Genomic DNA, 22,990 nt, shown 5'->3' on the forward strand with positions numbered 1-22,990 from the left:
TGGCCACAGCCTCTGCTCAACTGCCCAGTTCCAAGCACCCACTGCTGCTCTGTGGGAAAGGTGCTAATGAAGATGAGAAGCCTTAGGAGCCCTCATAGAAAGTGAAGTGCCAGCACTCAGGAGGCAGAGGCTGACCAGTCTCTGTGAGTTTGAGGCTCCCTAGTCTACATAGGGAGTTCCAGGCCAGCCAGTGCTATATAGTGAGACCCTGTCTCAAAAAAACTTTTTTTCTTTTAAATTTTAATTTAAATTTTTTTTTAAAAAAAGATGAAGTGCTGCCTTATGTCTTTCAGTATCCATGAGTACCGGCTCTCCAGCTGGCTGGGGCAGCAGGAGGACATCCACCGGATTGTGCTGTATCAAGCAGATAGCACACTCACACCCTGGACCCAGCGCTGCATCAGGCAGGCTGACTGCATCCTCATTGTGGGTTTGGGAGAGCAAGAGCCAGTAGTGGGCGAGGTGAGTGCTCAGAGGGACTTCCAACCCAGACCCGCCTATCTTTCCATTAGCGGAAATACTTTTCAGGAGAGGACCCACATGTTTGCTGGTCTCTTTAGAGACCTCTGCTATGTTCACACCTAAAGATTATATAGAAATAATACCGTTTTATATCATTCTGAAATTGTGTTTATTTGTTTGTTTTGATTTTTGAAGAAGAGGTTTATTTGTGCAGCCCTGTCTGTCCTGGAACTCACTGTGTAGACCAGGTTGGACTTGAACCTAGAGATCCTCCTGCCTCTGCCTTCCACATGCTAAGATTAAAGCGTGTGCCACCACCTCCCTCATAAATTTACTTTTTCATTGATACCCGAGACTGATAAAGATCCCACTGTTTTACCCATTTTTATGGCTGTTTAGTTTTCCGTTTGTGAGTGTCCACCGTACAGTCTCTACCAGTTACTTTATAGTAACAAGCAAGGTCGAGTTATCCTCTGATACTTTCAAGTTGCTGACCCCAAAGGAAATGTGTGTACTTACTAGACGCTGCCAAGCTGCTTCCCTGGTTGTGAATGGCTGCAGGTGCGGCTGAAGAGCTCCCGTCCTTCTCAGGAGTGGGAACTCTGACTCCATTCATGTCCTTTAACTAAGCAGTATGAGGTGATTCCTCGTCATTTGAATTAGTGTGCCCATCTCCTCTCTGCTCTACCTGCTCAGCTTCCATTTCAAGTGTGTGCCCTACCTGTCTAATTCTGGAGCAGCTAAAGTCAGCCCCTCTGATATCTGTTCCCATTGTGCACGAGCAGTGCTATTCTGTAAGGCAGGTGCCCAAAAAGTGCATCGTCTGTGAAGGTCACAGCCTACAGTCACACAGCAGTGTGTTTGAGACGCAGGAGGAAGCACTCTTGTCTCATACTCCCAGCATCCCCCTGGTAGCCATGTTGGCCAGCCAGCACAGTTAGTGGATCATGTGGTCAGGGTGTTAGTAGCCATCTTTACAGCCCGGCTACTAACTAGACCATCCCACACTGTCCTCTCTGGGGGCCAGCTATCAGGGCAGTGCTGAGTGTCGACCTTGGAGATAGCTCTGTGGTGGTCCTGGGTTCTGTTCTGTTTCAGCCCTCAGGCTTACCTGGACTTGCTGACCAGGCCTTATTCTCCTCTAGCTGGAACGGATGTTGGAGAACACAGCTGTGCGTGCCCAGAAGCAGCTGATCTTGTTGCACAAAGAGGACGGTCCAGGGCCTGCCCGCACAGTGGAGTGGCTCAACATGCGGAGCTGGTGCTCTGGCCACTTGCACCTCCGCTGCCCACGCCGTGTCTTCTCTAAGAGGAGCTTGCCCAAGTTGGTGAGGCCTGGTGGGCTGGCCCAGCAGGACTTAGCCCTGACTACACTACCTTTGGCCTCCTGTTATACATCTAGAGCTGTCTTTCTCCTCCTTTATGCGCATCAGGGCTTGTGGGTTCTTATTGAGCTTGCCTATTCTTTTTTTTTTTTTTAAAGATTTATTTATTTATTATATATACAACATTCCTTCCTTGTATGTTTACATGCCAGAAGAGGGCACCAGATCTCATTATAGATGGCTGTGAGCCACCATGTGGTTGCTGGGAATTGAACTCAGGACCTCTAGAAGAGCAGTCAGTGCTCTTAACTTCTGAGCCACCTCTCCAGCCCGAGCTTGCCTATTCTGATCTGAACTCTGTGATCATAACTTTGGAACTCTTGGGCTACCTTGCGGGTTGAGGAAGTCCCAGCACAAAGCACAGAGAGGCCGTCCAGACCTGGAAACCAGTGAGCTCAGGGATCAAGGCTGAGAGTCTCACATTTAGCTGAGGCCCTAAAGAGATGTTATGTCTGGATCACTGTGCTATCCCTTCAGAGCAGAGACAGATACAATCCTAGGACACCTCTTCCTTGGGCCGTCTTTAGTTCTTTGAGCTCAGTGTGAAAACTGGTGGTGGGAAGCATTGGTGCTATCCACATGCTACAGCCCATTCAACACCCTAGCTCAATGGGCAGCATCTTGTTGACTGCATTCCTGCCTGGGACCATATGCCTCAAGAGCACTCCCTACATAAAGGGCCAGCGGAGAGACTCCTGTGAGGGCATCCTAAGGGGCTCTGTGGTCTTAGGCAGTTAGAAGCTTCATCTAGGTCTGTTTGTCCTCTGCCAGCACCTCTCAGGTGAGCTTGGACCCTGTCAGGCACTTGGGTGCTAATGCTGTGTCCTGTGTCCTGGAAAGGAGAGGCTGTGAGTCAAATCAGGACATGCCAACTTTTAGCTGGAGAAATGCACAAACCTCTGTCTCCCTTTGGCTCCTTTCAGGTTGAGATGTACACGCGCGTTTTCCAACGACCACCAGACCGTCACTCAGACTTTTCCCGCCTGGCACGGGTGCTGACAGGCAATGCCATTGCCTTGGTGCTTGGAGGAGGTGGAGCAAGGTGAACCCCCCCCCCCAATGTGTGCCACACTCCCACCGGCCTTACCCTGACTGAGCATAGGTGCCGCAGATGCAAAGACCCTTGGACCACTCTCGCACTCTCAGTCCCCATGGATGGCAAGAGTGTGGTCCGCGTGCCAAAGTGTCTAGGTGCATGTGTGTTTATAACCTAAATGTTTTGGATTTCACTGTTACCAGTTTGGTAGAAGAAGATATGTGTGTTGTCTGACTATCTATGCTTAGCAGCATCTGTTTGGTTAGCCATGTGTCTCCGCTTTGAACATTGTCTGCTCTTGTCCTTTGCCAGTTCCCCAGTGGGCTCCCCATGAGGTTCTTTCCATTTTAATATATTCTCTATGAAGGAATGACCTGCTCTGCTCACGGACTAGAGAAATATCCTTCAGTTCTTTAAGCTTGCGGTTCTTTAAAGCAGTTTTAGCCCATGCAATTCCTGCCCTGAGTTGTCATCTGACCCTTCCAAGCTGAAAGACGTGGAGGCCCATGGCATCGTGGGAGGATGAAGTGGTTGGTGATCCAGATATGCAGGAGGAGCCGTGTCATCTCCCCAGGAGGAGGGGTGCTCTGGAGCTGACCCACTGTGAACTGAGTCCTGGCTCTGCTCAGTCTACAGTGAAGTGACCCCCCCAACCCACCCACCCAGTGCATGCTCATTGTATCTTGAATCATGGGGGAACTGACCTAGAGGAGGGGTGTGATATTATCAGGTAGGGGAGGCCCTAGTCCTTCCTGTGGGCCTGGATAATAGAAACTTAGAACGGTTCGGTACAGACCTGGTCCTGGTTTGCATGTCAGGCCAACAGCATTTTTGAAAACTCTACCACTTGGCTCAAGGTGTACTTAAAAGCTGAGTGGTTCTGCAAGGCACACAAAGAACAGTCCTCTGCTTTCCCTTTCTGGGGCCAAATACTTTCAAAGTCTGTTTGGACATTGACTTTTCTGTGATCCTAAGTAGTAGTCCTATCTGACTAATGTTTCCTTAAATTTTAGAACACTGACTTCCTAACTCTCAAATAACCTACATCTGTTGGTCTCTCTGTACCCTCAGCCCCCACCCCCCCTCTCTCTAATCCTCATGAGGTTCCATTGTGAGGGCGTAGCCCTTTCAGAGGTAAATCATATCCATGGGACTCTGAATATTTCCTTCTTTAATCCCAGCACTCAGGAGCAGAGGGAGGTGGATCTCTGTGAGTTTGAGGTCAATTGGTCTGTTGTCCTCTTTTGTAAATTGTTGCTGCCTTTTACGCCACGGCTGTGTGACGAAGGGAACTTATCTAAATTTCTGTCCCTCTGAAGAACTCAGGATTCAAAGGTTGAGGTGAACTTCTGCTCCTCAGGCTGCTCCCCGCCCCTCCTTAAAAACCCTTCTCACCTGGCTCCTCCCTACCACTTCCTGTCAGCTAGTTGCTGACGCAACCTCTTGACTACAGGTGAATTTTATTTAATCAAACACATCTTTGCAGCATTAAACAAATGTTCCAGAGCATAAACAAAAGTAACACACCTTAAAATAATGTTCTTCAACACTGGTCTTTTTTTTTTTTTAGATTTATTTATTTATTATGTATACAACATTCTGCCCGCACGCCAGAGGAGGGTGCCAGATCTCAGTACAGATGGTTGTGAGCCACCATGTGGTTGCTGGGAATTGAACTCAGGCCCTCTGGAAGAGCAGCCAGTGCTCTTATCCTCTGAGCCATCTCTCCAGCCCCCCAACACTGGTCTTAGAAAAGGGGCGTGGAGTGGGCTGGAGAGATGGCTCAGAGGTTAAGAGCACTGGCTGCTCTTCCAGAGGTTCTGAGTTCAAGTTCCAGCAACCACATGGTGGCTCACAACCATCTGTCATGAGATCTGGTATACAGGCAGGAGGAATATTATACACATAATAATAAGTAAGTAAATCTTTAAAAAAAAAAAAAGTCGAGTTCCAGGACAGCCAGATCTGTTGACACAGAGAAACCGTCTTTAAAAAGAGAGAGAAAGAAAAAAAAGGAGCTTCTAACTATTGTGTTTGCTTCTCCTCCATTTCTGATACCATCAGTGTACCTACCAATAGACACCAATAGACACTGCCAGAGCGTTCATATCCTCTTAGCAGGTTCAGACAGACCAGATCATCTCTGTTCAAGTTTTCCAGGGCTTCACACACGGCCCCCCCCCAACCCACCAGCACCCCCTCCTTCATCTTCATTCACTGCTTTATGCCTGTGTTGTCTCTCAGGCTCTGGCTCTCTTTTAGTGACATCTCTGAATGAATGTATTAATTTTGTGTCATTCTCTTTATCTCTCTGCATCCCTGCCTTTGTGCTTCTGTCTCTGTGTATGTGCATTGCGGCAGGGATCGTAGGGGATAACCTCAGTGTCATTCCTCAAACTACCATCTGCCTTGCTTCTTTTGCTGGAATGGAGTTGCCAAGTAGACTAGGCTGGGCTCTCCTCAACCCTACTGCTCTCCAGGCCTCCAGCAGCTACATAAACTATGTAGTTAATATCTTACTACTCGCCATCTCCAGTGACTCTTTGTATCCGCATTGACTCCACTGCCAGTAAGGCCCTCTTCTGCTCTTTTGTAACTCCCCCCCCTCTCTCTCTCTCTCACACACACACACACACACACACACACACACAATTTAATATGCAGTTTGAAAGTTAATTCGTAATTAAGACTGCAGTAAAAGAGCTTGGGAGAGCCAGCTATCTAGGGAAATCAGGGCTGCTTGATAAGTTGCAGCCAATGAAATCAAGGTAGCTTGTGAGTTTCTTGTTATTTATAAAGTAAATTCTGACATAGTGGAAAGACCAGCCTGCCTATATTCTGGAACAGTGCGCCCAGGATGCTGAGGAGGAAGGTGAATTTGAGGCCAGTACAGGATACAGTGTCTTCAAAAACAGACAAGAGCTGAAATTAAAGCATACATTAGAAAGTGTCAACAAAGCAAAAGTGTGGCCTTTGAAAGGACAGCTAAGGAAAGAGGAGAAAGGTGCAGGAGGCCCTGCTGTGCAAGGCCTCTGTCATGCAGGTTGTCACAGCTGCTCTGGTTTCAGGACAGCAATCTCTGAGTTCCGCTGGCAAGAGAGAGTTACACCGCATCGCTCTTCAGCTGTGTCTAGTCTTCTTCAAACTCATTTGTTGGTTGTTTCATCCCAGTTATGTGTTTCATGTCTGTAATCTCCACTTCATCCTGCTTATAGTTTCCCATTCTCTGTCAGTTATCAATCCTGTCTTTAATTTCTTCAACTCTTGTTTTGGGGGGATTTTTTTCCTTTTCTTTTTGTGAGACGGTCTCACTATATAACCCTGTTGGCCTGGAACTCTATATGTAGACTAGTCTGGCTTTGACCTCACAGAGATCCACCTGCCTCTGCCTCCAGAGTGCTAGGATTAAAGGCGTGCACCACCACACCCAGCTCTCAACTCTGTTGTTTCTGTTGTTGTTGTTTTGTTTACTTGTTTTTTGAGGAAATGGTCTCTCTGTGTCCGTGTCCTGGAACTCACTATGTAAACCAAGGCTGGAGGGAAGGCTCAGTGTTCAAAAACACTGTCTATTCTCCCTGGTTCAGTTCCCCGGACCCACATGGCAGCTCACAACTGCCTGTAACTCCAGTCCCAAGGGATCTGGACTCTGCAGACACTACATGCACAGGCTGTACAGACACACATGCAGGTAAAACATCCACACACTTAAAGTAAAAGTAAACCAGGCTGGCCTTGAGCGCACAGAGATCCACCTGCCTCTGTCTCTCAGGTGCTGGGATTAAAGGCTTGCACCACTATGCCAAGCTCAACTTTTGTTTTAAGAGTTCTACTTATTTAATTTTTTTCTGGTGGTATTACATATTATTCTTTTTATGTGCTAAATATATGCACAGTAAATGAATATTTTAACCGTTATAGTGCAACGAAATACGTTCTCACTGCCGTACAGCTGTCAGGCCTATCTATTTCTAGGCTGTTTCGTCATCCTGAATTCACTGCACATTCACCCATGCTCTGCCCCCTCTGGTTCATAAGTTTGCCTGTTAGAGAACCCCTCCTGTAACCGGAGTCACACCTCTGTGCTGTGTGCTGCGCGTCTGCCTCCTTTACTAAGCACACTAGTATATTCCTGCGGTACACGCAGCACTGTGTTCTCCCACACAGACCGTTCATGGCTTCTCTAAAGTGTACGGTAGTGGAATCAACCCAAGTGTGCATACCTACCTACCCTAGTCCTCGGTCCATTCGTGGTGTTTGTTTTTAATCTTGTCTTGTAGTCATGAGATTTTTTCTTCTTTTATGACTTGTTATGCTTGGTTTTGAGGCTTTAGGTCATAACTTCAGCCTGGTTTGAAAAACAAATGGGGACCTGGATTCTGGTCTTCATGGGGGCTGGCTCATTTCTGCTTTACTTTGATTCCTAGGGGCAGCCCTTGGTGTTCACCAGGACCCTTTTTTTCCTAGAGGGCTCTCATTTCCAGTTTTCCCCATCTGCAACTGTGGCAAAGTCTGTTCAGCTTCTCAGCCTCTGTGACACTCTGTTGGACTCAGCAGTAGATGGTAGCAGTCACCCACTGGCTTTCCTCAGTAAAGCCATCCTCTCCTGTCTCAGCCCCTCGGTCACCTGTGCACCGCCAGAGAGAGGCATTTTAAATTATATCCAGAACCCTCTGGGAGCCTCTCCTCTCTTTGCCCCATTGTCTTTGGTCATGTAAACTTCTGGTTCTGAGGAGGGAAGAGTAATCTGAGCATGTGACCCGCCTCTGAGGCACACAGGGCATGGAGGGCAAGGGCTGGCCTGACTATGGTGCTCATTTTCTCCCTCTCTTCTTGCTGGTGAAGAGGCTGTGCCCAGGTGGGTATCCTGAGGGCCCTAGCAGAGTGTGGCATCCCCGTGGACATGATCGGAGGGACATCCATTGGGGCTTTTATGAGTGCTCTGTTTGCTGAGGAGCGGAGCTACAGCCAGATGCGGATCCGTGCTAAGCAATGGGCAGAGGTAAGCAGGTGCCCTCCACCCTCAGGAAGGCTCGCAGGTCAGAGTGTGGTCTCTGTGGCAGGTGGAGAGCATAAAGCAGGCAAAGATTGGGCAGGTAGTGGGAGAAGGCCGGGAGTAGGTGACCGGAGGTGGCCTGAGGTAGGCGGGGGCAGGAGGCCGTAAGGCAGGTGTGGGAGGTGGTCTTAACGCGTAGGTTTATCAGGTGACAACATGGAGGTCCAGTGCCAGTGAAGGGGGAGCTAGTGGACCCTAGGGTCTCAGGAAGCAAGAGGCACAGCTAAACCATGGGCTACAATGGGCAGGGAGGCAAGATGGAACTACAGTCAGTCAAGATCAGGAGACTACAGGCCTCAGATTTTTTTTTAAAAAACATGTTTTTATTCTTGAGACTTTTATATGTGTATATAATGAAATATTATCATATCTACTTTCTACTTACCCTTTCCAACCCTCCATAATCTCCTCAACATGTATTCTTCCCAACTTCGTGTCGTTTTTACCTTTTTATTAATTAGTTGCTGGAGGATTTCATACAGTATATTTTGATTACATTCATCCCCTCCCCCAACTACTCCTAGAGTCTCCCACGCCCCAGCCGTGCCTCAGGTTTCTGAGGCCAAGGCAAGGCAGGGTATGCAGCTTCAGTTTGGTTAGCATGGATCATTCCAGCATGCCTAGGAGACATTCCTTGTTGCCTGGTGCCTACCTAGCCCTGGATGGTTTTGGGGAAGGGAGTGTTGCCTTGGTGTGAGTCAGACCAGGAGGGGCTGAGTGTGGGCTCCAGGCTACACAGGAGCCGGCACTTCTCTGCTCTTAGTTCAGCCTTGTCAAAAATGGACACCAGAATCAGAATCAAAGCGTCAAGCAAAATCAAAGGAAGCAGAACTGGTTCCCTTAGCTCTGCCTTGCCAGCAGGCCGCTCATAGCCTTCTCGAGGCTGGGCTGCTCCTGTGGAACAAATGGAACCCTGCTGAAACCACATGCGTGGGATCAAAAGATTTTGTGCTCTCCTTTTCCAAAGAGGAGAAAATTGGTCATCCGTGTGCAGAGCTGAGGAGTGGGCTCCCTGCTGCATCCACAAAGCTGAGGACACAGCTGAGGCTCTGTCCAGAAATATGTCTCTCATGGAGTGCGTGGCCATTAGGAAAGAGAGCCTGGTGACACATCCTGTTCTTAGTGCTATGTCAGCGGTCACTGGGGGTGGCCTTTAAGAGCAGTTACCACAGGAAAATGTGTCCCCTTGGTGTACAACACCTTAGATTGTAGTCATGGACTGGGAGGCCCAGCCCAGGGCCTGTGGGAAGTGTTTTTCCTTCTCTCCTCCTGCTCAGCTGGTGCTAAGGATCAGCAGTGGGGAGAATCAGGGCCCTTTGGGCTGGTCCCCCCACTGAGGGTGAACTAAGCTGTGCCACCTTGCTGAAGTGGCTGCCCTGCAGGAGACGACTACAGGACATAATGGGGGTGGAGCCATGGGCATACGCACCCACCAGCCATGAAAGAGGGAGTTTGTCCAGCGGCCTCCCTGGCTCAGACCTTGGGTAGAATCTCAGGCTGTCTTATTCCTTGTTTTCCGTGCCACTCATCTGTCGTATGGAAGGGTCCAGGGCTGGTGGCTCTGTCTAGCCAAGCGCTCCCTCTACTGTGTAGGAAACTTTGGATGCCCAGAGCACAGGTCTTCTGGAGTCCTGAAGGGCTCTCAGTGTATAGCTGCATGAGGAAGGGTCAGGGGTGTGGAGCTATGGGAGGCACTTAGCTTTTAAGCCTCAGGAGCTTCTGCTGGCCTCTTTGTCTACACTAAGGGTCAAGCCCACAGGGAGTGCTCTCCTGAGACTTCAGGCAGCTGGACATGGGGGTTTTCTTGGCCCCTATTCTGATGCAGAAATACGATTTCCTCACTAAAGGTCTCCCATGTCTCTAGGATATGACATCAGTGGTGAAGACTATACTAGATCTGACCTACCCAATCACATCTATGTTTTCTGGAACTGGCTTTAATAGCAGCATCAGCAGCATCTTCAGAGACCGGCAGATTGAGGTATGTCCCTGTCATACCTGGCTTGCACTAGATGCTCAGTGAACTTGACACCGTCCTGCTTTCTCCCCACGTTCCTCTGTCCCTAGATGGCCTTGCCAGTGTGGGGCAGGGAACAGTTGAGAGGAGGGTTCCTCTGATCCTTGTCCTCCTCACAGGACCTGTGGCTCCCCTATTTTGCCATCACCACCGACATCACAGCCTCTGCCATGCGGGTTCACACAGATGGTGAGAGCCTTCTCCAACCAAAACCACCATAGAGTCGTCTTAGTGGGGTCAGTAGCTCTAGGATCTTAGTCAGGTATGGGGGCATGGACACACAGCTCCACGAGGGCCCTGAGGGTCTTACAAAGGAAGGTCACAGCCACATTTGCATAGGGGGCAGAGGATGTCTCTGCCATAGGCACACTGTGTGAAGTGAGGCAGGGGCGAGGGTCTCAGGTGAGTAAAAGGGCCTCTGGGAAAGGAGCAGAATTAGGGATGTGCTCAGGCACAGAATTCTTCAGTTGGGCAAAGTGGGATATTTGGGGACCACAGAGGAATACTTCAGTGCCATCTCTTTTCAAGGCAAAGCCCTTTGGGGATGAGAGGTCTGGTGGTGGTCTGTCAAGCTTAGTGTTCTCCCCAGAGGTTGGATCTGTGGGCTTTCAGACGACAGAGATACAGCTCTGAGACAGGGAACACAGAGGGCAGAGAACGGGTCTTCTCTAGCGCCTTTCCCACCAGACCTTCTTGCTGCTCCAGGCTCCCTGTGGAGGTATGTCCGTGCAAGCATGTCCTTGTCGGGCTACATGCCCCCTCTCTGCGACCCCAAGGATGGACACCTGCTGATGGATGGGGGTTACATCAACAACCTCCCAGGTACTGCTGAGGGTGGGGGAGTGCCCCCCATGCTGGTACGTAGCTCTTTGGTCATTCTGCCCCGTGGCTGCCTGCCATAACCGCCTCCACACCAGGAAGGCTGGGGTGGTACACGTTTTCCTTGGAGTATGCCAAGAGAAAATGTCAGGCTGGCATCAGCTCATAGAGAACTCATGCGCATGTGCCCATGCTTGCACATGCGCACAGCATGCTCTCAGCATATGGCTCTGCCTGTTAGCACAGCAGCAACAGAACAAAGGCCAAGGAGACAAACCAGGAGCAATTGATTTCCATCTGTGCCCACAGTTGGAAGCTAACAGTCTGCAGGTGTTGGGTGTACTGTGTGTGAGGCCGTACCTGCTACCTGTTGGCTACATACTCAGAAGGGCTCAGAACAGAGTTCTGTGCACATGGCTACACACAAGCTGGGACATTTGATCCCCTGCTAGGCCCGGGAAGAATACTAGAGAGGGACCACATGGTCCCCAGGTGGACCTCTTAGTGCTTAGTAAAGCAGGGTCTGCCTCCCATTTGTTCTTCCCATTCCTCCAGGAGTGTTACCCCGTTAAAGTTTTGCATCTTTAACCTGGATGGTGACCAGGCTACCTTTTTCTCCATAGCGGATGTAGCGAGATCCATGGGGGCAAAGGTTGTGATTGCCATTGATGTTGGCAGCCGGGATGAGATGGACCTCACCAACTACGGTGATGCCTTGTCTGGATGGTGGCTACTTTGGAAACGCTGGAACCCCTTAGCCACAAAAGTCAAGGTACCGGATAGACTAGATAGCCTCTCTGGGGCTTGTGTTCTCATCCTCCCTGTGCCATCCATCCCTGGCCATAGGGATGTAGAAGCACTTTCCAAGCTCAGAACCCAGCCCAGCTGGGACACTTGTTTGTACTACTTCCCAGACCCTGGAACCAACTGTGGAGGATGAGGGGCTCACTAGGTCACATCTTCAGGACTTTGGCTCAGAGCCCATCATGTGTCTGGGTTCGGAGGGAGGACAGGGTAGGAGACTCAAACATTCTTGGCAGGTGTTGAACATGGCAGAGATCCAGACACGCCTGGCCTATGTGTGCTGTGTCCGGCAGCTGGAGATGGTGAAGAACAGCGACTACTGCGAGTATCTGAGGCCTCCCATCGACAACTACCGCACCCTGGACTTCGGCAAGTTTGACGAGATCTGTGTGAGTGTCAGCAGCTAAGGATGAGGGACTGGGGGTCAGTTCAGCCTCTTTTCTAAAAGCGCAAGAAGGGGCTCCCTCAAGTTCCTGTTGGGGCCTCCTATGTACACAGGAAGTCGGGTATCAACATGGGCGGACGGTGTTTGACATCTGGGTTCGGAGTGGCGTACTGGAGAAGATGCTGCAGGACCATCAGGGGACAAGCAAGAGGAAGGACTGTGGGGTGAGAAGCAGGATGGAGGGTCTAGCCAGATGGGAGTCCAGGGCACTGGCAGCATCCTCTGCGTCCACTCCGTCTGTGCAGTCTGAGTCCCCGTGCTGCCTTCTGCCTCCTTCCAGGTGCTCACCTGCCCCAGTGCCTCCTTCACCGACCTCGCTGAGATTGTGTCACGGATTGAGCCGGCCAAGGTGACTGCAGTGGATGGTGAGTTAGAAAGTAGACCTGAGTCACAAAGGTAGGGACAGGCTACTCTGGACCCTCACTCTTGCTCTTGAAGTCACTGGCACTTGAACTGTGCTGACCAAGAAGCTTAACCACTGCTGCTCCCCTTTGTTGAGACCTCGAGACCATCTGTCCGCCCAAGAGTTCCCATAGCAATGAGATTGTCCCCTTGACCACTCAGGCTTCTCCCTCTTCACTCCACATAGCATCCTAACCACACTATGGACCTTCAGGGGAGCCTGAGGGCCAGGTCCAACAGCCACTGCTCTGACCACTGCCCTGCAGTGGGGTCATCAACCACCATCCCCACCTCACCCCCGTTTTGCAACAGAACATGTTCTGCTGCATTCCCTGCTGCATGTTCCATCTTAAAAAGGAACTTGAGAGGTGCCCTGGGGGCTTCTCAGGGTGGGAGCCCAGCCACTGAGGTGAGTTTGTGCTGGCCATTCCTTATCCAGCCCTGACCGGGCCCCCGGGCATGCTTGGTAGGTAAGGAGGACCAGCTTCCTCCGTGGTTTTGTGAAAGACAAATGGGACAGCTGGTGGGTGAGGTGCACAGAGGCAAGTGCGCTGTGTCGTTGGGTCTGGCAGCCCTGGGGCTGCATAGAGGACTGTGTTTGTGTTATCGTGGAATTAGGGACAGTGGGTCTACGGCTGTGTTCTGCCTTAGCTTTAGTGGTGCTGGACACAGCCACTGTCCTTGGGGAGGGGACCAGTGTAGCCCTTTCTTCTGCTCCAGATGAGTCTGACTATCAGACAGAGTTTGAGGAGGAGCTGCCAGACATCTCCAAGGAGACATATGCTGACTTCCAGAGCACTGGGATTGAGTCGGACTCTGACTCGGTGAGGTGCTGGGCCCTGTTCTGCCAGTGAGCCTCAGTTGGGCCCACTCTGAGGTCCCCAGACTGGGCCTGCCCCCAGTCTCTAATTCTGGGCTGGACACTCCTTCCCACTCCAGATGATGCAGCCTGGGACCTGTCAGCCCCTACTTGACATATCTTGACCATGTATGATTTGCTTGCAGGAGGATGAGTCTTCACTATGGCAAGTGCCCTCAGGCCTGACTTCCCCAGAACAGCCTCAGGATTCCTGCTGTTGGCTCCCTGGTCAAGATGAGCAGGGGCCAAAACTCTAATGCCTTTCCTGTCTGGACTAACACAGAACAGCACAGTCCTCCCCTGGGTCTGCCCACTAGACTGAGGCTGCACCTACTCCTTGGAGGCTGCTTCAGTTGCCTGACAAGATCAAGCTGGGTGGTATATCCATCTGGTTTCTTCTGTGGACATACGCTGTGTTAGAGGAGTCATGGGCCTCTCGTCTTCATGGGCTCGCCTTGTATTCCCACAGCAAGCAATACTGAGGGGCTCTGAAGCCTCTGTGAGGCATGGGAGCGTGGGATTGGTGTATTAATAAAGGTCGGTCTGATTGTGTGGTATTTCACTCCGGTGTGAAGGCTGCTATGGTAAAGAGCTAAGTGGGCCTGAGGAAGGTCCCAACAGGGTGGTCCTGCAACCTCCAGGCAGCAACTGTAGGCTGGGCAGGCAGGATGCTCTGGGTTTGGATGGAGCTAAGGTTTCCCTTAAAACAAGGTGAACTCTCGGCTTTCTTAAGTGTTCCTCACCTCTAGGCATACAGGGGCCCGACCCGTTAGTCCAGGGAGGGTCGCCCCAGGAAGAAAGCCTGCGGGAGGAGCCGCCTTTTAGCCACGCCCGTATCTGTCATCATGGGGGTGGTGCCAAGCCTAGCGTCAGTCAGGAGGCGGAGCACCGCCCCCGGTCCAGCCGCTCTCTCCTACAGTGGCTGGACTTGCAGGGCGCTGGGTGCGGCCATGCGGGGCCCGGGCCTGAGTGTGACCCTGACCCTGAGGCCGAGACCTAGCGCGACCTCAGGCGCTGTACGGCTCCCCCGGCAGAGGCGGCGGGCGCGGGGCGCGCTCTGAAGCCCGGGGGATGCGCGGGCACCGTGACCATGGGTGCCGCCGCCTCCAGGAGGAGGGCGCTGAGGAGCGAGGCCATGTCCTCGGTAGCGGCCAAAGTAAGGTGAGTGCGGCGGGCTGACCGGAGGTCAGGTAGCCGCTGCCGGCTTCCGCTGTGCTGTGTGCTGCTGCCCCGGCCCCCTGCAGCTTTCCAGTTCCGACTAGAGTGGGCCTCGGGCCTTACAACCTGACGCCCACAGGCTGGACAGATCGGACAGAGAGCGGTCGGAGGTCCGTGGCCAGGATGTCCTGGTTCTCTGTGGTGGGTGGAAAAGAGCCCACCTCTTCTCATGTTGGTGTGGAGGGCTAGGGTGGGGGGAGGTCTGGTGGGGAGGGTCTTGCCGTTGTCGAAGGCGGGTGGCCAGCGTGCACTGATTGTGTTCCCTCTGCCTACCCTGCAGAGCAGCTCGAGCGTTTGGAGAGTACCTGTCCCAGAGTCACCCTGAGAACCGCAACGGTGCAGGTAGGGGCCCAGGAAACAAAAGGGCTGTGCAGGGTGAGTCCTCTGTCCCGGGCCAGGGCCAGGGCCAGGGCCAGCAGAGTGTGAGTGTGAGCCAACCTAGACGCCTCGCTTGCTTCTCCTCCTCACATCCCCTGCCCTCCAGAGCCCAGAACCCCAGGAGAAGCTCCAATCACCCATCTCCATGGCGCCCTCCCAGCCTGGGTTGTTGGCATGGCAACAGGCCTCTTGGCACCCCCAGGGCTGGCACCACTGTCTCGGGGGCCAGCTGGTCGGGAGGGGGGAGGGGAGAAGTTGGCATCAGGCAAATGGGTGTATCTGCAGGCTCGTGGGGGGGGTGGACTGGCCTGTCTGTTCTTACCCCTGATGATGGTGCACAGGTAGTAAGGCCTGTCTGTCACTCCAGTTCACACTCACACAAGGGCTTCAGGCCCAAATAAGAGGAACAGGGACACCTAGCAGAACCTTCTCTAGCACCCAGAACTCCCTCATCAAGCTTAGCGTTTGTTGCCCTCTGTGTGCCCGCGGAGGCTGGGAGGGTAGACCAGCAGGCTGAAGGCTCACCTGGTGCCTTTTCCTTAGACCACCTGCTGGCTGACGCCTACTCCGGCCACGACGGGTCCCCAGAGATGCAGCCTGCCCCCCAGAACAAGCGCCGCCTCTCCCTCGTCTCCAATGGCCGCTATGAGGGCAGCATCTCTGATGAGGTGGTCAGCGGGAAGCCGGCTACAGAGGGCCCCCAGCCCCGCGTGTACACCATCTCTAGAGAGCCAGCCCTGCTGCCCAGCTCTGGAGCTGAAGCCATAGAGCTAGCAGTGGTAAAGGGGAGGAGGCAGCGGGAGCGGCACCCTCACCATCATAGCCAGCCCCTGCGTGCCAGCCCAGGCAGCAGCCGGGAGGACATCAACAGGCCCTGCCAAAGCTGGGCTGGCAGCCGCCAGGGCTCCAAAGAATGCCCAGGATGTGCCCAGCTGGTCCCTGGTCCCTCCCCTCGGGCCTTTGGGCTGGAACAGCCACCTCTACCTGAGGCTTCTGGCCACAACAAGAAGCTGGAGAGGATGTATAGCGTTGACCGAGTGTCTGGTGAGAGGCCTTATCTGGACCTGGGCAAGTGTGGGGGAAGCCTGCTGGCCTTTAGCAGCAGCAGACACTGCCGAGCTGGTGTGAAGGATGAAATCTCTTCACGTTGGGCTCACCCTCCTTCCCAAATCCTATGAGTTGTGGCCTCCCTCAGATCCCAAGCAAATTTATTTATTTATTTTTTTATTTTATTTTTTTATTTTTTTTTTTGGTTTTTCGAGACAGGGTTTCTCTGTAGCTTTGGAGCCTGTCCTGGAACTCCCTTTGTAGACCAGGCTGGTCTCGAACTCACAGAGATCCGCCTGCCTCTGCCTCCCGAGTGCTGGGATTACAGGCGTGCGCCACCACTGCCCGGCCCCAAGCAAATTTATTAGAGTTTATCAAGGATACTTCCTGGAGGAGGGGGCCTGGGAGGTTCTTGAAGAGGAAAAGAACAAGGCTTAATGGAAGATAAGCCTGTCTTCAGAAACTGCAAGGGAGGGGAAGTTATTGGAGCCCTGAGATTAGTATTGGTAAACTGGAGGGAGGAGTTTGAATACCGAGGGCATGCTGTGTTCTACCCTTCCCCACAAAGCATGACTGTCCCCTTAGAACATTCCAGCAGCCTCAAGCCTAGACTTCAGAGGATAACTCTAGGGAACCCTGGGAAGTGGACAGCCCTCAGCAGGGTAGTCTCCACTCTCAGGACCTCTAGTTTAGTAAGAGGAGGAGAAGGTCTCACCAGGTAGTAGCTGAGAAGGGCTACCTTATGTCCAGGGGAGACAAAAAGGTGATGCCCGTGTTCGAGGAGACTCCTCACTCTCCTAACAGCTAATGGGAAATTTCACAGAGAAAGCCTCAAGCCAGGGGCAGAGAGATGGCTCAGTGGTTAAGAACACTAACTGCTCCTGCATAGAACCTGGGTTTGGTTCCTATCACTCACATTAGACCACTCACAACCATCTGTAATTCTAGCTCCAGCAGGATTGACACCTCTAGCCTCTCCTCCCTTCCTTCTCCCTTCTCTCTCTCTCTCAAAAGAAAAAGAGGAGTTACATCTCAGACCCCTATCCCAAGCCGGCTTTTGCTTTCCTTGAGAGGACTCTGTCCTATTGCCTTGACTCTGCTACTGTTGCTGACCCAACTGGCCCAGAGTCTCCTCCCAATAGGGAGGGATCAGGCTTCGGGACACCTGTCCTTGTTAGCCATAACCTCCTCTCTCTTCTAGATGATGTCCCCATCCGTACCTGGTTCCCCAAGGAAAATCTTTTCAGCTTCCAGACGGCAACCACAACTATGCAAGCGTGAGTCCACTGTCCACTGCAAGAGTCTAGGGCTTAGGAGATAGTGACAATTCTCTCCCGGCCCCCGGCCCAGCTGGGGTCTACTTGTGAGCAGCTGCATATGCCACACTGTGCTGATGGACCAAGCTGGGGCTCTGAGTCCTAGCAGGTTCCCTCTGACCATATCCTGCTCCCTCTGACCATACTTTCACTGTTTTCTGCTTCTTTTCTTACTAACATCCCATCGGGTCATCCCCTGCGCTCAGCCTACCTACTTCCTCATCTTCTTTTTATCTTCATTTTTGCTAGGGGACCTGACCCAGACAGAGTTACAGCTGAACACCAGCACTAAGTGGTTTGGGGGTGGGGAGGTCTGGTCCTCATGTATACCCCATACTCCAACCTCATTCTGCTTCATGTGACAGGTGACAGTTACCTCTTGGAGGTCTCTTCCTCTTTATCTGACATGTATCTAAATTGTCCTCCCAAAGATATGCCTTAGAAGCAAGGTTCCCACACCAAAGCGGTCCTACCCTACCTTCAGTTGCTATGGCAAAGTGGGCAGGGCACAGGCAAGCTTCTGTAAAGCCAAACCCCATCCTTGCCTGGCCAGAACCCAGCACCTGGTGCTATGGGCCAGTGACTCAGTCTCTGGTGCCCTTTGACAGCTGGCTTTGAGTCCAGTAGACATCAGGAAACCACCTTCAGGGGACCTGGGGGGCTGAAGGGAGCCAGAGACCCACACTCACTTTGTCTTCTTTCTCTTGCCGCCCCTTCACCCCGTGACTTCAGCATCTCGTAAGTATGCCATGCATTGTGCACTTAGGGGCACAACCTTTGTCCTGGGGGACCCTCCCACCCTTGGATAGATGTCTGCAGGTCAGGGACCCTGGGCCTGGGCAGTGATAGTACTGAGTTCCCATTAGTCCAGCTTCCTGTGGACATTTAGGCCTCGGCAGGGCCTGCTGGGAGCTGGGCCTCGGATGGCCCCTGGGCCCTGTGCTTGCACCTCTGTCTCCACGTCTGTGTCCCTCCTGCCTTCAGCCAAGGGCAGTGCTGACTTGCGGCGGTTTCTCAGGGTATTCAGGGGCTACGCGGAGAGGAAGCGTCGGAAACGGGAGAATGATTCCGCGTCTGTAATCCAGAGGTAGGGCCTGCCAGCCACTCGCCACCAGGGTCTGTCTCTGGTCTGCACTGGCCTGGCCAGGGCCCTCCTGGCCCTGGAAGACCTGATGGGGGAAGGGTGGTGGCGACCACTGGCCTGGCCCTGCTCTGGGGACGTGGCAGGCAGGAGAGGCCATTTCAGCCCCTGGACCTAGATATACTTGAGGGTACATGATAGTCATACCGCAGCCAACTGGCCCGTCCATGTCTGTCTAGCCCTGAAGCCCAGAGCTGTTCATCCAATGGCACAATCCACCCTCTCCAACTCCCACCACCCTCAGAGGTGTGCCTGGGAAACCGTCTGACTGTTTCAAACATGGGGTCTTTGGCAGGGCACAAAATTTGCGGGATGAGAGCACCTGTCTCCCTAGTAGGGAAGGGACAATTTGAAACCCCCAGACCAACTTGTGGGTGTGGGTTCAGGTAGAGGATATTAGGGTGTCTCTGCAACAGTGGAGATGACCATGAGAAGCCTCAGCAAAAAGCAAAACTGGCAAGAGAGATACTCATGCCTGTGGTCTGGAGTTCTGGAAGGATCTCACGAGGAGGCAGGGCTTCTATATAAGCCTCGGGGAGACTGTTCTGTGTCCAGCCTCAGCGTGGTCAGGGACTAGGTGGGCAGGAGCCATCCCTCTATGGACCCTCATCACCCCGTGGTTTCTCCTTCAGGAACTTCCGCAAACACCTGCGCATGGTTGGCAGTCGGCGGGTGAAGGCCCAGAGTAAGATGGGTACTGGGGAAGTGGGCAGTGCTGTGCTCGGCAGGCTGGGGCTTTGTGGCAAGCTGGGGCTTTGCATGTTGGCAGTCCACCTCCCTCGGTCTGTTCTAGCCCCACACACCTACCTGCACCACCCGTTTGCCGTGTTCTGCCTTCCCTTCGGGCTTCCCATTTTCCCGGTGTTCTGCTCCTGTCCAGCCATGTCTCGGTGTTCTGTCTTGCTTCCCCAACAGTGTTCCGTCTCACCCAGGCCCTACTTGACCAGTATCCTAACCCAGTACTCTGCCTAGCCTAGGCTTCGCCCTAAGCGCAGCCGATAGTCCACAGTGTGCCTTTTGTCTCCACCCTAATGTCCTCTAGTTCAGACTCTACTCCTAGTGTCCTAACTAGGAGCACAATACTGGAAACTTACCGTTGGTCTCTGTCCTCTATCTGTGACCTCAGGCCCCATCCTTGTCAGTGTCTGCCTCTCCTCAGCCCCCAGTCTGGGGCCTGAGTCTGCTCTGTTCTTGCCCCCTCTGGCTAATGGGGGTTTTGCTCTCACTACAGCGTTCGCTGAGCGGCGCGAACGGAGCTTCAGCCGGTCCTGGAGCGACCCCACCCCTATGAAAGCCGACACTTCCCACGACTCCCGAGACAGTAGGTGCCCGGTTGTAGGCTGGCCCGTTTCCCTGAGAAGTTCTCTTAGGCCCATATCCCTGCCAAGGGTCCCATGCAGTACTGCTAGGCTTCTGCGCTTTTGCTCCCTGAGCCTCAGTTTACCTGTCTATGAGAGGGAGTACCCAGCATCTCCTATCTCGTAGGCGGGGTTAACTAATGGCTAAGCAGTGCTAACTGGGACATCTGTAAGGTGGTACCCACTGTCTCTTAGGGCACATTTAGCCAAAGGTGACATTTGTGCTGGGTCCCAACTTCACATGTCTCTACTCTTCCTCTGTGGGGCGGCTTCCCACTGGTGTCAGTGGCCCAGCCTTGCAGTTTGCCTGTGACTATAACCTTCTCAGCTACCCAAAGACCCTCCAGGACATGGTTGGGCTTTATGGGTAGTATGTCGCTGTCTTGGTGACTCCTCCTGCCTCCTAGGCAGTGACCTGCAGAGCTCACACTGCACCCTGGATGAGGCTTGTGAGGACCTGGACTGGGACACAGAGAAAGGCCTGGAGGCCATGGCCTGTGAAACTGAGGGCTTCTTGCCACCCAAGGTCATGGTGAGGCCTGCCCCTGGATGCACCCGCATGGCATTTGGGTGGAGTACAGCCTTGTCCTCTGATCCACCCCACCTTGCCCACACTGCATCCTTGGCTTGGGGAGGGAACCTCTAGGCTCCACCTTAGTTGTGAAGGTCCTTAGGGTCTCAGCCCTCTGCTTTCTGGGGGAAGTTTCAGAGGGTTCTACCGTTGGTTACAGCAGAGCAGGGGGGCCCTCCCTAGGCTCTCCCCTCCTTGACTATGGGGTGCACCTCATAGGACTTTCCCTGTCCCCCACAGCTGATCTCCTCCAAGGTGCCAAAAGCAGAGTACATCCCTACCATCATCCGCAGGGATGACCCCTCCATCATCCCCATCCTCTACGTGAGTGTCCTCCCACTCTGTATCCAGACAAGTTCTGGGTGTACCTCTTACCCTGGGCCCAGCTATTGGTGCCTTGGGGGGCTAGCAAGGGCTCTGATGCGTGGCCTGTCTGTTCTCAGGACCATGAGCATGCAACATTTGAGGACATCCTGGGTATGTATCTTGCTCACTTCATCTGGTGGCTGGCAGGAAGGGTGGCCCTGCATGGGGAGGGGCAGTACTCATGGCCCTCTGTCCACAGAGGAGATAGAGAAGAAGCTGAACATCTATCACAAGGGGGCCAAGATCTGGAAGATGCTGATTTTCTGCCAGGTAGAACCAAGAGATCAGTATGGTAGGGGTGGCGAGCCCAAGCTTCCACTGCATGTGTTCACGTGATGGGGGTGTGTCTGTGCATCTGTGGGCTGGGTATGTGGATGTCTCATCGCAGCCGCTCTAGCACCCCTGAGGCCTGACCGTGACCTCTTACAGGGCGGCCCTGGACACCTTTATTTGCTCAAGAACAAGGTGGCCACCTTTGCCAAAGTGGAGAAGGAAGAGGACATGATCCAGTGAGAGGGGAGGGGGCCGTGGGTTGCGGGAGGGAAGTGTATTCCTTCCAACTCCCACCCTCCATCATGCTTCTGCTGAGGCCGTCTGTCCTTCCCTCCAGCTTCTGGAAGAGGTTGAGCCGCCTGATGAGCAAAGTCAACCCAGAGCCGAATGTCATCCATATCATGGGCTGCTACATTCTGGGGAACCCCAATGGGGAGAAGGTAGGGGCTCTAGGCTGGTGAGAGAGGTGGGCAAGGTCTTCTCCTTGTCCTGGTACCACCTCCTGCTTTAGCCCTTCTACAGAAATCTCTCTCGTGCCTAGGGTCCTAAGCAAGGAGGGTGGGTTCTGCTGCCCCTAGCCCCAGACTCATGACCTTGCCCTCCTTGAAGCTATTCCAGAACCTCAGGACCCTCATGACTCCTTACAAGGTTACCTTTGAGTCACCCCTGGAGCTGTCTGCCCAAGGTGAGTTGTCCCAGCTGACTGACTAGAGTGTAGACAGCTGCTGTAGGTCTGGCCCGTCTGGGACCTGGTCAGGCCTGAGCCTCCTGGCTTTTCCCTCTCCTGCCTAGGGAAGCAGATGATTGAGACCTACTTTGACTTCCGGCTTTACCGCCTCTGGAAGAGCCGCCAGCACTCCAAACTGCTGGACTTTGATGACGTCCTGTGAGGAGCATGGGTCGTGCCCAGGCACCACCAGGCCATTTCCTCTGAACTGGGAACCTGGGGCTGGGCCACCTCTTGTACCTTAGCACCACGTGGCCCTGGTCTTGCCCACAGCTATTTCAGGGACCCTCAGACATTGCTCAGGTTCTCGTAGGGTCTGGTCCTCGCTGCACCAGTGGGCCACTAAGGCCATCGTCCTGTCACGCCTCGCCTGGAGGCTGCAGCATTGGGAATCCCCTCAACGGGGTTCATAGAAATAAGTGCAATTTTTTTACACCCCCTGAAACAATTTGAAGGGAAGCAGCATTACTAGTTAACTAGTTAAGCACTCTGCTACTAGTTACAGTATAGACAACCGGCCCAGTGTGTGTTCAGGTCCTCCTGTCCCCAGCCCCTCAGCCCTGCCGTATTTGATCACCAGCACCAGGATGGCCCATCTTTGTGGGGCCGGCACTGTCTGGCTGCCTAGCCTGGCCCGGTCTATACTGGCCACATCTGTCTGCTTTGACCCCTCTCGTCACCCCTTGCTTACTTTGACCTCATCTTGGCAAGGGACAGCCTGGGCGGTAGGAGGGAGGAGCCTCACTTTCCCTTTTCTCAGAGGAGGCCTGGGTGGCCACCCGTTGCCCAGCTCCTGCCTCCCAATTTCCCCTGCTGCTGTTGAGCTCAGCTTTTTCCAGCCTTGATCTGGAAGCCACATCCCAGCACAGAGGCTTAGGGGCTTGGTGGGGGCCAGCTGGGGCTGGGCCCTGGAAGGCAAGAACCTCACCAACACTGCAGTGGGGGCCTGGGTCTGTCCCCCAGGCTGTGAAGTCAAGGAGCTGGTGAAGTGTGAAGTTCCCGTGACTCCCTTCACAGTCTTGCCCAGGGTCTAGCGGGGTGGGCTCTCTTGTACATAGTTGGAGCTTGGGGGCAGGCCCCCCTTTTGTAGAGCCTGGGGTCTGAGGGCACCTGGCTGTGTCCCTGACCAAGGGGAGTTAGGATTGGGCTCTGAACAATGTACGATATCCCTTAGAGTGACCATTAAACTTGACCCTCTGCTGCAGCTGCTGTGTGGGTCTTCTCATTTGGTACTCACGCTCCACATGCACGCCAGCCGGAGCCACTGCTGCTTGGCTTCCCTCACACCTGGGCCTGGACAGAACATCCCCCTT

At 53.2% G+C, this 22,990-nt stretch overlaps 2 protein-coding genes across 7 annotated transcripts in view; both read left to right on the top strand.

The window, feature by feature from the left end:
• Positions 1 to 13,844, top strand: part of Pnpla7 (patatin like phospholipase domain containing 7) — a 73,095-nt gene extending 59,251 nt beyond the window's left edge. For all 3 annotated transcript variants that reach the window (XM_041674414.1, XM_041674416.1, XM_041674415.1), the window contains 13 exons: positions 294 to 462; positions 1,608 to 1,790; positions 2,771 to 2,889; positions 7,726 to 7,882; positions 9,801 to 9,917; positions 10,073 to 10,142; positions 10,659 to 10,775; positions 11,396 to 11,544; positions 11,813 to 11,965; positions 12,075 to 12,185; positions 12,302 to 12,386; positions 13,144 to 13,247; positions 13,429 to 13,844. In XM_041674414.1, coding sequence (XP_041530348.1) covers positions 294 to 462; positions 1,608 to 1,790; positions 2,771 to 2,889; positions 7,726 to 7,882; positions 9,801 to 9,917; positions 10,073 to 10,142; positions 10,659 to 10,775; positions 11,396 to 11,544; positions 11,813 to 11,965; positions 12,075 to 12,185; positions 12,302 to 12,386; positions 13,144 to 13,247; positions 13,429 to 13,539 — 1,645 coding nt within the window. In that variant the 3' untranslated portion in view covers positions 13,540 to 13,844. The remainder of the gene's footprint in view (positions 1 to 293; positions 463 to 1,607; positions 1,791 to 2,770; positions 2,890 to 7,725; positions 7,883 to 9,800; positions 9,918 to 10,072; positions 10,143 to 10,658; positions 10,776 to 11,395; positions 11,545 to 11,812; positions 11,966 to 12,074; positions 12,186 to 12,301; positions 12,387 to 13,143; positions 13,248 to 13,428) is intronic.
• Positions 13,845 to 14,159: 315 nt separating this feature from the next.
• Nsmf (NMDA receptor synaptonuclear signaling and neuronal migration factor) lies at positions 14,160 to 22,878 on the top strand. 4 transcript variants are annotated; one of them, XM_041674551.1, is made up of 16 exons: positions 14,162 to 14,443; positions 14,781 to 14,842; positions 15,422 to 15,922; positions 17,127 to 17,202; positions 17,974 to 17,979; positions 18,260 to 18,328; positions 19,015 to 19,067; positions 19,614 to 19,703; positions 20,148 to 20,272; positions 20,552 to 20,635; positions 20,755 to 20,788; positions 20,877 to 20,947; positions 21,107 to 21,186; positions 21,288 to 21,390; positions 21,560 to 21,635; positions 21,743 to 22,878. In XM_041674551.1, exons 1-16 carry the CDS (start codon positions 14,373 to 14,375, stop codon positions 21,838 to 21,840), a joined length of 1,599 nt encoding a protein of 532 aa, XP_041530485.1. In that variant the 5' UTR covers positions 14,162 to 14,372; the 3' UTR covers positions 21,841 to 22,878. The 4 variants fall into 4 exon arrangements, with proteins under 4 accessions (XP_041530487.1, XP_041530488.1, XP_041530485.1 ...); XM_041674553.1 differs by lacking the exon at positions 19,614 to 19,703 and having other exon boundaries at positions 14,160 to 14,443; XM_041674552.1 differs by lacking the exon at positions 18,260 to 18,328.
• Positions 22,879 to 22,990: the final 112 nt, after the last annotated feature.

This window comes from Microtus oregoni, unplaced genomic scaffold (genome assembly GCF_018167655.1).
Source record: "Microtus oregoni isolate MIOR12 unplaced genomic scaffold, Mior012 000025F_ref0000491, whole genome shotgun sequence".
NCBI classification, from domain to species: domain Eukaryota; kingdom Metazoa; phylum Chordata; class Mammalia; order Rodentia; family Cricetidae; genus Microtus; species Microtus oregoni.

Coding starts and splice junctions, on each gene's coding strand:
- Nsmf (XM_041674551.1), top strand. CDS start 14,373: ATGGGTGCCGCCGCCTCCAGGAGGAGGGCGCTGAGGAGCGAGGCCATG. Junction 14,843..15,421: donor TGAGAACCGCAACGGTGCAG/GTAGGGGCCCAG, acceptor CCTTTTCCTTAG/ACCACCTGCTGGCTGACGCC. Junction 21,187..21,287: donor AAGGAAGAGGACATGATCCA/GTGAGAGGGGAG, acceptor CCTTCCCTCCAG/CTTCTGGAAGAGGTTGAGCC.